This window comes from Crocodylus siamensis, chromosome 9, assembly GCF_052110815.1.
Source record: "Crocodylus siamensis isolate JL-2025a chromosome 9, ASM5211081v1, whole genome shotgun sequence".
NCBI classification, from domain to species: Eukaryota; Metazoa; Chordata; order Crocodylia; family Crocodylidae; genus Crocodylus; species Crocodylus siamensis.
This window is the reverse complement of record NC_143403.1, coordinates 9,768,789-9,785,762: the sequence shown is the minus strand read 5'-3', so window position 1 is coordinate 9,785,762 and position 16,974 is coordinate 9,768,789. Positions and strand designations below refer to the sequence as shown.

At 42.2% G+C, this 16,974-nt stretch overlaps 1 protein-coding gene across 5 annotated transcripts in view; it reads left to right on the top strand.

The window, feature by feature from the left end:
- Positions 1-16,974, top strand: part of WWOX (WW domain containing oxidoreductase) — a 688,154-nt gene that overhangs the window by 22,142 nt on the left and 649,038 nt on the right. For all 5 annotated transcript variants that reach the window (XM_090063746.1, XM_090063745.1, XM_090063748.1 and 2 more), the window contains exon 5: positions 12,036-12,142. In XM_090063746.1, the coding sequence (XP_089919872.1) occupies positions 12,036-12,142 (107 nt within the window). The remainder of the gene's footprint in view (positions 1-12,035; positions 12,143-16,974) is intronic.

Sequence of the window (16,974 nt, the reverse complement as noted above, 5' to 3'; positions counted from 1 at the left end):
AGCTATTTTTCTTATAATTTTTCAGTAGGATTTGTGATATGGAAAATTGGCTGGCTAGCTAAATGTGACAGCTTGACTTTTTTAAAGGCAATCAGGGAATATACCCGGTTGGCCCATGTTTGAGGAAGTGTGAAAAGAAAAAGTGAAAGTGTTTAAGTATCTGCAGAAGATCCTGATACTGATACAATGCCACTATAGTTAGCATGTAACACGGGAGTAGTGTAAGGTGCTTCATTCAGTTAACAGCAATTTTTGATTAACTCCTTCTGAAGTACAACAGGAGCTTGCTGTAGTTTGGTTGGAGAAAGAAAGCTGATGCACACAAATGAAGGCTGAGATTGTGTTGTATTTCTTTTTCAAACCAGCTTGGGTTATTTAGACGCACCTTTTAGTTGAAATGGATTAAATATATATATATCCATTTGGGCTCTTGGAAAATTCATGTAGCCTAACGGATATATATTAAAGGACAAACAACACTATTAAATGTTTGAAAATGTCTTTATTTTAATTATTACTTCCCTGCCCAACCAGTGTTCGCATCCTCTAACACCTGAAAAAAATCTGTGCAGAAAAGCAAATGGCTCAACATTTTGTGTTCTGTTGCTTACTTACTGAGCATAGAATAATATAAACTTTCATGTCTTCAAATGCTACATTTTTCTAACTTTCCCCTAAACAGTCGCTGTCAACCGTTTTGGACTTGAGGCACCCCTCCATAACCTGTGAATTTAGCGGCACCTAAGTTTAAAACTAATTTGTAAATTGCAGTGCTTGCCTCCTTGTCAAGAGGCTAAACAGTGGGGTTGGGAAATCATCCAAGCAGGGGCAAGCTTAAGCCTATGCTTATCTGCTCATCTCCTCACACCTGGTGCCCTTCAAAGGCTCTGGTGGCACCCCAGGGTTCTCCAGCATCCTGGTTGAGAACCACTGTCTTAGAACAATGAATGAATCTGGCAAATCCTTAAATTTTCTGTTCTTATAGTACTATAGCATACTTGATCTCATAGAACTTTTTCTGCCTAAAGAAGGTAGTAGCCATTCAAGTTAAAAAAACATATATTTTGAATTTTGTCACTCAGTTCAGTATTTGTATACGTATATAAAAATAGTACTTTGTCTTGTTAAACTAAACCAAAAACTGTAACATCATATGAAATTAGTTCTTATTTTAACACTAGTTGGATGGAAAACAGAACCAACACATTAGTCATCTTAATACATTTTGGTTGGCTTTCTCCAGGACTTTTGAATCCAAGATCAACACACTTGTGTAATTTGCACACACAGGGAAAGGCAGGGTGTATCTTAAATTTAATATCTAGTTTTGCTGGGGAAATCAGTGTCTGAAGTTACCATGGACCATGGATTAGCAAAACTGAAGACAAAGTACCTTGATGGAGCCTGTTATTTCCAGTCTTCAAAATATTTCTTTCGATTTTAAATTGCTCAGGCACAGTTAGTATGACTTGATGACTCCTGGAGTAGTGTTATCTTTAGATCTATTGGCATTAAGCGCAACACTTGTTGCCAAACATTTTGTCTTATGTCTGTGACAGGAGTAGGCAACCCCTGGCATGTATCCCAGAATGTGGCACGTGAAGACATTTTGCTTGGCATGCATGCCTTGGGGAAGGGGCCAGGGCTGCTCTGCCACAACAAGGTTCAGACCCCTCGCAGCTCCCCCACCATCCACCCCTGGCACTTCAGCATCTCTAAAATTTGAGGGTGTGGGTGTTTTTGACACTCTACTCAAAAATGTTGCCGACCCCTGTTCTGTGATATAGTGTATCACTTGCTGTTTTTCCTCTAAAAAGTGATGGGGTGCATGTAACCTCATGGCATGGATTTTGTGGTGGTTTAGGAAATGTCATATGGAGAATGCTGCCTGGCTTCATCAAGATTGCCCATGGGAAAGCCATATTGTGTCTTGGAGGTGGCTAGAAACAGAAATTTGTTCCTCTTGGTACAGGAGACATCCAGGATTTCTTTGATCCCTCCAGACAAACAAATAAAAGCTTTCTGTGTAAAACTACTCTTCTAATCATGTTTTGGTTTTTTTTTTAATTCTGTGTTTCGTGCTTTATCGTGTCCATTTTAAAGTGAGGGAGGTAAGTTTTTTTTTTTTGGGCCGTATTTGTGAGATGGTACTGTGTGCGCACTATTATAGTAGCCTGCCCCATACCAGAATGATGGGCAACGTTGACTTGGAAGGGAAAATCTGTATTACCCCAAACCACCAAGGCCAGTGAGAAACATCTTAGCTGCAGTCTCTTTCTCCCCAAATCACAAATGGTCAAGTTAGTAGGGCTTCTGATTTTGTTGGCATATTCAACTTGAAGTGGAGTTCAACATAAGTCTGAGTCCCTTCACCAGAGGTTGATGTGTGGAGGTTTGAATACTTAGTCTGATGAAGGAGTGTTTAACGAGAAGATCTGATTTAATACTTCTCTCTCGCGCTTAGACCTTGTATATGCAAATAATCCCTGTGATGGTCTATAAACCAAACCCTTTTACCTTTCCAACATGCCATGGACTTGGTCAAGTACATGACATCTGAAGCAGGTTGGTTCATTCACATAGGACTTGCATAATGAATGTGCTTGGATGTGATTGATGACTTATTACTAGGGCTGCGTTTCGTTTTGGATTCGGCCATTTCAGGGGACAGTGATTTTTTTCGGATCACTGTACTGTTTTGATTCAGCCAGAACTATTTCAGAGTTTGGTGCTGATTTGGAGATTTGGATGGGCTGGGGAGAGGCAGGCGCAGCCGGGCAGCTGCAGATTCTGAATGAATTGTGCTTTATAGGTGCAAAGACTTCTAACCTTTCTGTGCTGTGGTGCCAGTAGTGAAGATTTCACAAATGTCCAAAGGGTCGTTTTTAACTGAATTTTTGTTTCTGTTTTGTTTTCCTTTTCTTTTGGTCTAAAATTGGGCGGGTTTTGTTCTTGGCCTAGGAACAGTTCATCTTTTAAAAATCTGAACTGTTTCAAGGCGAGAGAATAACATTTTTTCTACAAAAAGAAACAGTTTGCAACATACTTGAGTCATAGTACAGTAAATAATGGAAATTGTCTGGGAGATGTTCTTTCTGTGGGAGGTGGGCCATTCGGGTGGTCTCATGCGTTGGGGCACTTTATCAAAATTGTAAGGGTTTATAAAAGGAACTTTATTTGCATGCAAACTAGTTTTTGAAATGGGCTGTCTTAACAGCTTGGGAATGTCCTATTTGTTCTCAGTATGTGTGCATAGGAATAGCCTCTTTCATGGATGAGAATCACATTGTGCTACATGTATAAACACAGATTCCTGATGATCTTAGAATTTAAGAATTAAAGGCATGTGATTTATGTCTTTATGCTGAATTAAAAGGTCAGAAATGTAACTTATCTTTGATAAAGGAAATTTTTAAGAGCTTGGAGATGCAAAGAAGTGGAAAATAGAGACATTCTATTACTTTCCCATCCTTCTGCCTACAAAAAGAAGCTTTCCACTGTTTTTGTTCATTCTGTCCATCAGTGCAGTTACACTGGTGTTGGGAGCCCCATGATCCTGAACTAGCAGTTATACTGCCTTTGTGCAGCTGAGCAGAGGAACCAGACAAGTTGCTTTTGTCTTGCTTTGTTGACAGCAAGACATTTTTTGTTTATGTTCTTGGTGTTTTAAATTAAATACAGATCTTATTTTATATTATAGTGTTGCTGCAGAAGTGCTCGTCAAGGTTTCAGAACCAAAAGCCATACAATACAAAAACTCCTGAAGTGTTTTTATTTCATATTTCCATTTACAGTATCTTCATACTACAAATAGGAAAATACTGTGCTTCTTAACTGCAGTTCTGTTCTTTTGCAAATCCATAGAACTAATTTTGAACAAATCTTTTCTAATCACTTTGTACTTGGAAATAATACATGAATGTTCGAAAAGGTAGTAGTGTATTGCAAGGATTAGCTCATCAGGGTGTTTAGGCGGGACCCAGCATATCTCTCTGTGTGCAGAGGACCCCAGTGACGGATACGTTTGCTACAAGCCAGAAAGTAAACTGAAAGTTTGAAAAGTCAGAAAAACTTGGATCTTAGCAGTGGAAGGAAATCTGAACACAGCTGTGAAAACAATATGAGTTTAGTAATATAATATGTTCGTGCTTACAAAGTCAGTTCATTTCTGCTATTGTAGAGGCTATAAGTAATCCATCAGTGTGTAAAAGACCAGAAACATACCCCACAGAAACAGGCTAACACTTTTCATGTCAAGCCCTGTGGACTGGTTATATCCACTTTAGTTGATCTTGCTGCTTTTACTGCATTAGAAGAGGAGAAAGTGTCTCTTTTGCAGCTTCTATTACTTTGCAGTAGTTTTTCATTAAACCACCTGTAACAAAGTGCCTAGTAAGCCCGGGCTCATGAGGTTCTGTATCTGAGCTAAGCCACAGGGATGGGGGCTTAGAATTGCAAGAATATTCAGAATTTTGATGTTAGGCTAAGGTAAAATCTAAAGTATCTAGGGCCTGGGTATCCATGGTGGGTTTTGTGAATACTTGGAGAGGCTATGTGAGAATAATTACATTAATAGTTAGTCTGAGCCTCCTTCTACTCTTTGGCTTTTGTTATTGGGTAATATTTAGCTCTTACACAGAGTAAGGATTTTTTTTTTTTTTTAATCTTTAAGCTGGATGCAGGGTCTTCTGTTTTTGGGGTAATTTGTTAATCAGCTGTATTTCACTCTTCCCCAAGATTGCCTGATATATATATGTGTGTGTGTGTATAATTTTTAAAGCAGAGTTACTTTTCTCTCCAGGAGAGAAATGATATATTGATTATAACTAGTGCGCTAGCAGAAGGTGAAAAGGTATGGAGAACGTTCAAGAGCTACTTCCATTCAGGATGAAATCATCATCATTGTTTGGATGATGCTACTGAGGTTTAAAGTCGTAGGTCCGGGAGTTCTAAGACAACCCAATAATAATAAGCCCTTACTCTACAGGGCTGGTACGTAGGTAGCAGATTCGTTTACTGCCTGAAGTTGGACGGCGACCATGTTTCATTACTTTAACTTGTGCTTCTGCTGACTACTTGACGAAGGAAGACACCTGATAGGCAGAGAGGGCTGGATTGCAGCCAGTGTAAACTGATGTTGCATCGTTGGAGTTCAGAGCTGTGCTGCTAGACACCATCCAACAATCTGCCCCCATATTCACTGACTGCACGTGGGTAAAGTGAGAAATTCAACTTGGCAAATGGGTAAAGTGAGAAAGCAATGAAAATTAGTGACCATAGAAAGAAGAGTTATGAAACCAAGGATTCTACAAGAGAAAGTTAGGTATGTGGGTGAGAAGGGCCTTAGGCGGCTTGCTTTCTTAAGACAAATGGTAAACTAGGCCAGGTACAAATGTTTTGTTTCTACCAGGAGAATTGCTGTTCTGGTAGAAAACACGAGTTTTCAGATGTTTTTGCTGTAGAAGGGAGTGGAGGGACAGCCCTAGCTGCTTCTCGCTTGCTTTTCTCACCTGAGTTTCCAGTGGGAGATGCAGGCAGCGGCTTTGTTGTGCTACTCTCTGTTCTGCTCCTGGACACTGGGAGCTAAACACATTGCCCACTGCCTGCTTCCCCTTGCCCCCTTTCCCTGCTCAGCATAGTGGTAAGCGCAGTGGTCCAGGCTTGCGAGTCCAACTCAGTTGTGCCAGCTTGCCCCTGCATCCCATTGCTGCTTAGCTGAGCAGCAAGGGTGGTAGAGGCTGGGAGCTGGGCTTGGGGCAAGCCTCCCAATCCCGGCTCCCAGCCTCTCCAGCTGCCTCTTGTGTGCCCTGTGCTCCCCTCTCCCTCTGCCATCACTCAGCTGAGTGGTGGGGGCAGTGATTTAAAAGCCAGAGGGTCCAGGAGGCTGATGTACGGAGACTTTCTTCAAGCCAAACTCCCAGCCCTTCTGGCCTCCCCTGGCTGCCCTGCTGACCCAGAGCAGAGCGGGGGATGAGGCAGGCTGCTGTGCCTCAGCAGCAAGATGTGGGAGCCTTGCCACAATGGTGAAATGTCCCTGCCTTGCACCGCATTGCTGTGGCTCATTTTGGAGCAAGGCAGAGCAAGGTAGGCTCCAGGAGCCTTGCCCAGGTAGCAGCCTTCCAGTGCCTCTTGGCTGGAGACCTTGCCTGTGAAGCTTTCCAGGAGAAATTTCTCCCAGTAGAAATTAGCGTCTGTACGCAGCCTATTCTGAACTGCAAGGAAGGGCTTTGTTTTTTAAAATTGGTGAAGTACACCATACTCCATAAGGATGAGCCCTCATCCTGGATGCATATTGGAATTATTTGACTGAAAAGATGTTTTTCCTAACTTTCATGTGAAGGGCAATAAAATGTTAAGAGTTTGAATGAAAATAGCCTTTTGATTTATAGCTGGAGTGCTTTAAAGGTCTATAGTGAATCCAGTGTACTTAAGCTAGCCGTATAGCCTTTTTGTTTGTGCTATTATCAGTCCTTTAGGTCAGCCTTTGACAAAGAGAACTGTGCCGTAATGTTTGTCTTCATGTATTTCTCATTGTTATTCTTAAACAGCATTGTCACTTGAGGGTCAAGATTAGAGCTTATTCAACCAGAGCAGTGGCAGCAATAGTAGCCAGCCTCGGGTCAGTCTTGCCTCTTGAGATTTTCAGGGTAGTCAGTTGGAATTTATTGTACAGTTTTACAAAACATTTATTGCCTCAGCATTGTACTACACAGAGAATTTAAATGTAGTCCAACTCCGTCTCCGAAGTGCGTTGTGTTTGAGCAGGCTGTGTTCCTTGTCATGCTCTGCAAAGTGGTCCCTCCCTCAACCTACCTACCTTTACCACCCCATTTGTGTGTCTTTTGTAACTGCCCTTATTATCAAGCATGTTGAACTATACTGTAAATATTATTTTTGCACGTGGTTTATTCTGTTCTTAAAGAAAGCAAAATCTCTACTAGTAATAGGTTGTCCTCCCCACCACATACTTTTTTTTTCCCCCGTAGGGGACTGCTTCTAGTTTTGCAGTATTTTTAAAGCACTGAGTTGCTGAGTTTATGGGTAGTTGAAAGCGTATTAAAAGATTGATGTACCTCGTGCTAGCTAGTATGCTTCACCTCCTCCTGCCATGTCCTTCTTAACCAACTATATCAACATTGGGGAAAAGTGTATAGTGTAACAGCTGGGCCACCTGTGGTTTACCCTTTCACTTGGTATTTGTCCTGCATTTGTTAAACTGGTTTCAAAGCCATATTACCCTGGCAGTATAGCAAAAAGTGAACTTGCCACTCTAAAGATTTAGCTCACTGTATTTATTGAAAAAAAAAATCTTTTAGGTTGTGTGCTACCAGTCTGAATTTTCCTGGGTTATAATGCTTGTTTTGGGGGTAAGTGCAATGGGTTTATGGTTTACAGTTAATTTACTGGTATACTTTCAGCTTCAGCATTGCATAAATGTATTTTTAAAATAATGGGTTAGGGGTTTTTTTGCTATGTGTTGTCAGTGATGACACTGATGACTGTTCAGTTTTTTAAAATGTATTTCCAATCCCTAGGAGTCTTGAGTCTTGTCAGGAAATTCCCCAGGTGCCTTGAGGTCTTACAGTCTTGTTGACAAGCACCTCACCATACATAAGCCACGTCAGGATCTGCATGCTAGGTGGTATTTGCCTTTCCTTGTCTCCACGCCTGGTCTGGCAAGAAGAGGTGAAGGGGGGTGGCCCTGCCTTTTAATCCAGTGTCCCAGTGGGTGAGCACTCGCTCAGGATGTGGGAAACATGAGTTAAATTCTCTCACTTGCCTGAACTCAGGTCTTCACATCCTGGTTTAATTCTCTAATCAGTGAGTTGTTGGATAAAAGTCTGTATGAGCGGTCACCCCCACTTCCACCTTTGGTTGCATTTTGAAGAGAGAGAATGATAGTTGCTTTGTTTTATAAAAGACATCGCTTAGGTGGGTAAATTCATGTACTTTGAGGTTATCAGTTCCAAGAGGAGCTGGCATCTTTCTACAGGGTAAAGTGCTCAAGTACCAGAGAATGGCCTGGTCTAAAGATGCACCCCTTCCCCCACCTTTGTTGTTTCCTATCAATTAGTTTAGGTGCTCGGTGCTTTGGCTCTTGGAAATCTCTTCCTTAGTGGCCTAACTCTTCCCATGTGTTATATAGGGATCCTTAGTGCCTAACTCAGGATCGTAACCCACAGTATGATGGTCATGATATACTTTTTGAGATGAAGTCTGCAGTTGGTACTGCACATAGTATTTCTGTTGAGTTTAAAAAAATATTCCTCCCAGTACATTGATTTGCACTTAATTTAACGCTGAATTCCATAAACCATCATGTTGCCTGGTTTATGCTGGTCTCTCTCAAGTTCTTGACTTCTCTTCTGTCTCCTACATGTGATGGGACAAGTAAGAAGTTAAATCCACCTGCAAACACCTGAGGTGGATTCCTTAAACTTCCACTCTTCAGTACTGACTTATGGGTGAAATGCTTATCTTCATTTTTTACCTTTTTTTCCCCTATTCATCCTGGTTAAGAAGGTTTAGGTTTAGTTGTCAGGTGTGTGTATGTTATGGGTAAGCAGTGGTGTCAAATTAACTAAATTTGAAGCATGTAATTTAGCAAGCTCAATTTTAAACTTTGTCAGAAAGTTTATATTTTGATAATAAGAATCAAGTTATTAACTCAGATTGAGAAAGGCATGGCATTTATTATTCTGCACGAAGTACAGCACAAGGTAGACATAGCTAAGCATTACTACATGTAGCTAATTAAGCTGGCCATCAGCTCCACACTGTTTGTATTACAATACAGAAGAGGGCTAATCTCAAGGGTCCTGACCAGTTTTTACCAATATATAGAGCTAGTAAAAATTAGCACTACTCTTGTAAATTAACAAACATATAGATAACGAAGTGTCACAATGCAACATGTCCTCTATTGGTTACATTTAAAGATTTCTTTGCTAAGCATGCTCAAAATGGAATTAGGAACAGGGGAAATAACTTGTGCATGTGATGAAGTTGGATCCATATACGTGCAATGAATTACCCAAGCAATTAAAGTCGCCTGGTATAATGAATGGTTTTAAAAGAGATACTAGAAAATTGTTCCGTCTTAAATACTGTATGTAATTGCAGGGAACCATATACATTTTTCTGATGTTGTTTCTATAATCTGTGTTGTACTCTGTTCTAACCAAATTTATTTTGCCCCGAGGCATTTTTGCAAGTGAAAATGCCTATCTTAATAGGCTTTTCTTGGTAAACAGTTTTTAAAAGGGAAGTGTGAACGTTCTTTAAACAACATAAAAGTGGAACAAATACCGTCTTTTCTGTGACTATCTAATATGTACATACTTACTTACATTTTTGAGCACTTCATATCCTTCATGTATTAGTTTAAGCTTTTTCTGATTAGAACTCATTAAGCCCTTTTATGGTGAGTTGCCTCTTTCAGCTAGATGGAAATTTCTCTTTCATTGTGCTCCACAGAAGACGGCTCCCAATGACATTAGTGAATGAACTGCAAACACATATTAGCTTCCCTAGGTAGAAGCATTATCATCTCAAGTCTTGCCATTTCAATAAGGTATTGTGCATGTATAGGAGCAGGTCTTAGATAGCACAAAGTACCCTTAGCCCATTTCAATTAAATTGGGTCTGTCCAAGACCCAGTTATATACAATATAAATGACTTGGATGATAGACATGGGAGCATAGTTACAAAATTTGTGGATGGCACCAAGCTGAACTGCGTTGCAAGTGCTCTGAAGGGAATAGGATCAGAAGTTGAAGTGAGTTTGATAAATGGGAGAAATTCCTGAACTCAACGAGGCAAAATTCAATAGACGCAAGCAAATGCTACATGTAGGAAGTAAAAATCAAATGCCGAGATACAAAAGTGGGGAATGACCGACTAGGTTTTGATACTTCAGAAACGCTCCTGGGCTTGAGGCTTTCTAATGGATCAGAAACTGAAGATGTATTCACATCTCTCTGGAACATATTAACAAGAGTATGTTAGATTTGTGAGGTCTCTGCAGGGGTAATGTGCTTTGCAGTCTTTGGGCACATTCACACGTGCAAGCATGTGCGCTTGCTGCAGCTCAAATAGAAGCAGTGCAAGTTCAAGCCGGGGCTTTTTGCCTGAGTGTATGTGCTCAGACATGCACTTTGTTGTGGAGCAAATCGTGCCACTTGGGGCAAAATAACCCTGCCTGGCTCCTCCCCGGATCTGCAGCCAGTGGTATTAGAGCCCAGGGCCAGCACCTGTGCTGCTCCCAGCAGTATAAAAAGCTGCCCTGTCCTGGCCCCATCAGTACAAAAAGCTGCTCTGGCAAGCAGCTCAGGGCTACTCACTCTCGGTAGCTCCTGGGGCCCAGCCAGTTGGTTTCTGGGGACACTACCCTTTGTTCCAGCTGTACTGCTGCAGCAGCATCCCAAATCCATTTTTAAAAATACCCCCAAATCCATGTTCTTCCATTAAATTAAAACAAAAGACCATTCTACACATGCACACACACATCTCTAGAGAGAGAGGGATCAGTTAGTTGGGCAATTCTTTATTGGCATATTTACAATGTTAATGCAGTTTGGAAGCCTACCAGTGTCTCTATCATCATGATGAAATAAATTCTTAATACCTATATGTTGATGTGTGCTTTTGGTTTTCTTTACACATGATGGGTGTGTGATGTGGGGATATGGTGTTTGCAGGAGGGGGTGGGAAGGAGTGTGGGGAACGTATGGGGCAATTGCTGGGGGGACTGTGGGTGTGGGGGACTGTGGGGGGGCTGCTCAGGAGGGGTGGGTCCCCTGGCCTCCACAGGGTGCAGCACATGAAATGCCCCCCCCTGCAGGGCCACAGGCCCCCCGCACAGGGTCCCAGGTACCTTGCAGGGTTACAGCCCCCTGCACAGGGTCCATAACTTACCTTCTATGGCATCAGCGGGAGTGGGGGTGCTCTGAGCCCATTGCTGCCAGCTCTCAGGTCCTGCTGGCCCTGGGGCCGCTCTACCACCCAGCCAGGCCGGTCCCTTGGCAGCAGGACCTGGCTGGGCTTGGTGCATGGCACCGAATCCCGCCTCTGGCCCGCTGTGCCTGTGGGGAGGTGGCGTGCGGTGGGACCCGGGCCAGCTCCGTGCAGCTTGCTAGTCAGGCTTTGCACCGGAGCGGGTCGCGTGTCTCCGGGAGGCGTGGCTCCTGCGCGCCTCCCGGAGCCAGGCAACCCGCTCTGGTGCAAAGCCAGACTAAGGAGCCACACCGGTCTGGGCCAGGTCCCTCCATGTGCCACCAGCTTCGCTGCAGCTGCTCTGGCCACTCACCCCCCACAGCCCTGGGGACATCCCTCTCGCCACTCCCAACACCCCCCTGCCACCCCTCATACACACTCGCACCCACACCCACCCGCACCCATAAACCCCACCCCCCTTTCCCTATCTCACCCTGGACAGTGCCGGGGGCAGCAGGAGCACCAAAGAGACACTTTGACCAAAACCAGAGCGTCTCTTCTGGAGGACTGACACCTGTGGGGGCTCCAGGGCTGTGCCTTGTTCCACTTCTCTGGAGCGTTTTTTTTTTTTTTGCCCCTAGATATCCAGGGGTCTAATTTTGTCCCCACACTGTGACCTTGCAGTGCGGGAACATTTTTTCATTCCCACACATGCCTCTTGCCCCAGCTCAAAGGGGTTTGAGACGTGTGCTCGTCTGGACGCGCCCTTTAAGGGCAAAATTCTGGCCCCATTGAAGTCCAAGGGAAACTCTCATTTAAATCAATACAGACATGATTGTGCCTTAACTGCTATGTCTTCAAAGCAGTGCTCTTGGGTAAGAAGCATTCTGAGCAGAATTATGGGGGAAGAAAGTTAGTGAGGTTAAGGCCCACTTCTGTAAAATCCCATGGACTCACATGTCTAGCACAGAGGGGAACCATACTAAAGATAGGTTATGATTCAGAAGATCTGGGCTCCCAAATCTCAGATCCGAATGTAGTACTCTGGGGCATTGTTAAGATCCATCTCTCTGACTGGAAATGTATTTTATTTATCCAGGATTTGAAACTGCAAAGTCCTTTGCACTTCATGGGGCATATGTTATCCTCGCCTGCAGAAATATGTCAAGAGCCAGTGATGCTGTACAGCACATCCTAGCTGAATGGGTAAGGAAGCATGCATATTTTTCAATACTAAGTCATTTCTCTCTGAATTATGAAGTAATATGAAGTCTTGTGCAGTGATGACAGTTTTGATATTTATCTGAATCTAAGAAAACAGCCTTTTTTCCCTTTTGTTTTCACTTTGACACTTGAACTTTGTTAATATGTACAGAATAATAGAGAGTCACTATTTTTTCTAACCTGTGCAACTGAATTGTAAGGACTGGCATGCTTCTGAGGTATTTACATGGTAAAAAGTTAGCGAGAATCAATTAAGTCCACTCTGTTGGTCATCTAAAAGATAATTTCTTAAGCACCCCAAATGCACGTATAATTGCACCTGGACTTAGATAGGTGGCTCCTGCTTGGAAAATTACAAGTTGTTCTGTACTAAAAGGTAAGATCCTTTAACAGAGTCATTCTGTCTGGTTCTTAGATAAGCATTTGTGTTTGTATTTTTGGTCGTCCCTCCCAACTTGCCTTCTTTTCCTTTCGTTCTTCTTTGTCCTCTCTTCCCCTTGTATTGTTCTGCACATACGTTATTGTCTGCTCCCTTCCCACATTTCTCATCGCCTTTTCCATCAGTGATCCTTTTGCCGCAGTCCCAGCCCTCTGTTGCTGATCTCCCACAAGACCTTTGCTTTCCAGCATTCCTAACTCATTCTCCCTACATTCATTTGCTCTCCAGTAGGTCTTGTGGGTAACTTTTTGTCTCCATTTTGCCGTAACTGCTATAACTCTGGAGGTTGTAGCTGGCAGCCTTCTGTCTGCGGACCTGATTGTTGCACCCTTTACACCAGTCTGAATGCACTTCGGGGAACATTTTGTTTGACTGAGTGACAGAACCCGGCCCTTGGTTTCTTGTCTCTGTTCTGCTAACGTCGCAGTGCTGAGGGTGTTATGATGTGTTTGCTCCCAGTGTTTGGGAGATAAAGCTGTTTAAGGTGCTCCCAGATGTTAAGGGATAGCATTCAGCAGCATTTTATGATGGGGAGTACTATGTACAAATATCTGAAACTACTACTGGCGCTTGATTTCTTGAAGAAGGTGTTTGGATTAATGCCTTCTTCCTCTTGGGCAGTTGAGTTTTAAAGTACTTCTTTTGGATTTATTTTTTTCTTTTGTTTTCTTAATAGAAGCTCAAACTGTCTGTTTTCTTTGGTTCAGTAACACCAGTGGACTATGTAAGGAGAGATTGTACTTGTGTTACTGTATTTGCTCATAAAATATTTTCCAACATAGCTAGGGTTTGGAGTATTTCCTCTTCTGAACTAATATATTTACTTACAGAAAGTTAGAAAAAATGAAAGTAAACTATAAGGGTGAAATCTGGTAAATATGAAACTTTGCCCACTTATTTTTAAAAGGAATTTTCCAGAAGGGATCAAAGTCAGGAAAAGCAACAATTGTATTTAGTTCTTTGCGCAGACAACGGGAGTACAAGAGTACTTGTGTTAGTACATACATTACCTCGCCAAAAGTTAATGAATTGGTAATTGAATGCAGATCACTGTCTTGATTCAAATTACTTAAAAAAGCACTACCTTTATTTACTAACAGTTCTCAAATTCTAATTGTTCAAAATACAATCTCATCTGTAAGCTGGGTAGCTGGAGAACCTTCAATGCATCTTTGTAATGGCTTTGTTGTTGTTTATTGAGAGGGACTAATTAACTTTGATTATTGCACTAATATTATGGCACTTTGACAGTCCCTCAGATTTATGACTCTGGGAAAATAAACAAATGAAATGCAGGTGCTGGAGCAGAAAGAATAAGTTATTACTGAACTTTAATTACTTTGAGTGTGTAACCAGGAGAGAATTCGTTGATGAATTACAGGATGCTTAAAATTTACATCAAATTGTAAGCAATTTTGACGAAAAAACCCAGAGCTATTGCAAACAAAAAAAAAAGAGGGAAGACAGTTTTACTTATGCAGGTGTTACATTTGTAATTTAATGGACACAAATGTTACATGATTGATGTACCTTTTTTTTAATGAATGTATATGAATTATAGCGTATAAAATGTTGTTAATTTGAAAATTCACCTTTCCTACAGGAGGAGCGCATTTCAAAGGAAAAAAAATGTTACTCGGTTGTGTTCCCCCTGCAGGGCAATTATGTTGTTTCCTCCCGCATTGGAGAACTTTGGCTTATATGATCAAGGCCAAATGGTTCACTTCAGTTTAACTTGTGAATATGCTCCTTGGGACAATCCCGCAAAACCTAGCACACGAGTAACATTGCTCATTTGAGGTAGGAGCATCAAAATACAATTGCAGCTCACAGGACTGTGTTGACTCATGCTTTGTAAGACTGAGCTGTTCCTTTGCTCTGCGTAAGTACATTCTGCATCTGGTAAATTCTCCCATGAAGTGGATGAAACTCTGTGTCTTAATCCACAGTTAATGGAAATCTAATGCTGTTTCTCTAAAAAACTGTTTACAGACTATTTTGATTATATTGTCCTTGGGTGTAGAGCATGCTATTTTTAGATGTTTGATAATTCTTTAAAAATGAAATAAGTAACAAAAGCATGCTACTGCAATAATGAACTTTAGGTGTCCCCTGTCCTTGGTTATGATGATAAACCTGGTGTATTTACAAGAATAACACAAATATATTTCAAAGGGCTGCGTGTATCTTTAGACTTGATAAATGTTTTGAGAAATAATAGGACTGCGTTATTAAAGATAATGGTTCATTTAGTTCATTATGCGTGTTAACTAGTGGGCAGAGTTAAGGTTGCAAATTAGAATTAAGGCTTACATATCTGAAACTTTGTTTTACATCCTCTTAATGTAGGACCAAATAGAGAAAAATGGAGACCAGGTGCAGAAGTTGCATTTATTGTGTGATAGGCTTTACGAATAGATGGTCAGTGTGCATAGAGCGTGGTAAACATGGCAGATTTTGCTCTAAGATAACCCTGGCTGGATGTGGTATCAGAGTTCAGCACTGGAGGTTATAGCACCATACTGAACATCTGTATCGCATCCCATTGTGACTCACAGTAGGTCACATTCCACCGACATTCCCTGGAGCATTGCGGCACCCTGCTAACTCCTCCCCCCATACCTTGTGGGGCAACAGTCTAGCCTAAGTCAGAGCTTGTCTCCTCTGCCTAAGCGTCAGGCTGGCCCTGCCACCAGGCTCTTGCTGACAAGAGTCAATGAAGAATCTGTCCCCAGGCCTGCCATCCATACACATAAAACTGCTTATTGCTGAATTTCTCTTATTGCATATTGTCATGGGTGCAGATGAGCAAGTGCTGAATATGGATCTACTGCTATTTTTCACACAGTTAGTCTGTTTGAATAACTGATTCATCTGCACTGATTTCAGGCAATAGGCAAGTTCCCTAATGGAAGTAAAAAGTATACTTGAACATGGCCAAAGTCTGTATCAGCTCTCCTGTGCATACTTGTATCTAGCATCACTGCTTTCTGACTTGTCTGGGGAAACCGTATGCAGGTGTAAAATGTAGATTGTGAGAAGCATTTATACTGCCTGTGCTCATTATAGATTGCAGGACCAGAAACTCATGGAGCCAGCTCACAGACCCACAGTTCTAGAAACCTTGGATGCATTCAGTGGCCTATAGTCAGCCAGCGTGTGTGTAATGGCCAAGCCATGTGATAATGTCCTCAGTGGCCATGTGCAGTTACTGTAGTCCACCATTGAACTTAGTCAGCGGGTAATCATTGACAATATGCGACATGGTGTATGTTTTGCCACAGCTATGGTCTGGCTTGAAAGCTGTAGGATTGCACGATGTCTGGGTAGCCAGTATCAGTGACACTGGGATTCCTCAGAAAGTTTGCAGAATTCATTTTGCTAGAAGGAACATTAATTTCCCTGGTGTGGACCAGGTATAGACAGTTAGCATGATGTGAACGCTGATCCGGTGTGGCCCATAAGGAATCAGAGAGTTTTTCTCTGGTCTCATGTCTTAAAGCCAATTTCTAGCAATTCTGGTTACTCAAGTAATTGTTTGGAACCATGCGCACTTCATAGAAAGCTGGTTCACACAGTCTGTTACAGAGTTTGGGGTATGCTGCTGGGAGTCCCATAGATACCTATGTAGGGCACCTAGCATTTTTGGTCAAGCTCCCACATTGTTTGTTTTATTAATTACTGTTGTTCAGTTGTCACTTTTCTTGGCTATATGAATAATAATATTCATATATTGGAAATGAATAGTATATTGGATATGAATAGTAATATTCATATGTTGGGTATTGGGAAAACCTTTCTCACTAGGAGGGTCGTGAAGCACTGGAACAGGTTACCCAGAGAGACGGTGGAATCTCCATCTTTGGAACTTTTTAAGGCCCAGCTCAACAAAGCCTGGGCTGGAATGATCTAGTTGGGGCTGGTCCTGTTTTGAGCAGGGGGTTGGACTAGATGACCTCCTGAGGTCTTTTCCAACTCTAACTTTCTATGATTCTATAATATTCAATGGTCTTGCCAGTCTTAATGTAGTGTTCCCTTTTTAGAGCAACCCCCCATCTTCCCCCCCCCGCCCCCCTCTCCCCCTAAAAAAAAAGACCTCTGGGACACAGCTTCTCTGGTGCTTGCTTTAGGAAAAACTGCACATTCTTCAATGAACCCAGTAGATTTCTTGAAATCTAGATAGAATTTTGTAAGCCACCAGGCAAACTGCGTCCAGTTTTGGGCTCCACAATTCAAAAAGGATGTGGAGAAGCTTGAGAGAGTCCAGAGAAGAGCCACACGCGTGATCAGAGGTCAGGAAAACAGACCTTACGACGACAGGCTGAGAGCCATGGGGCCCTTTAGCTTGGAAAAGCGCAGGCTCAGGGGTGATCTG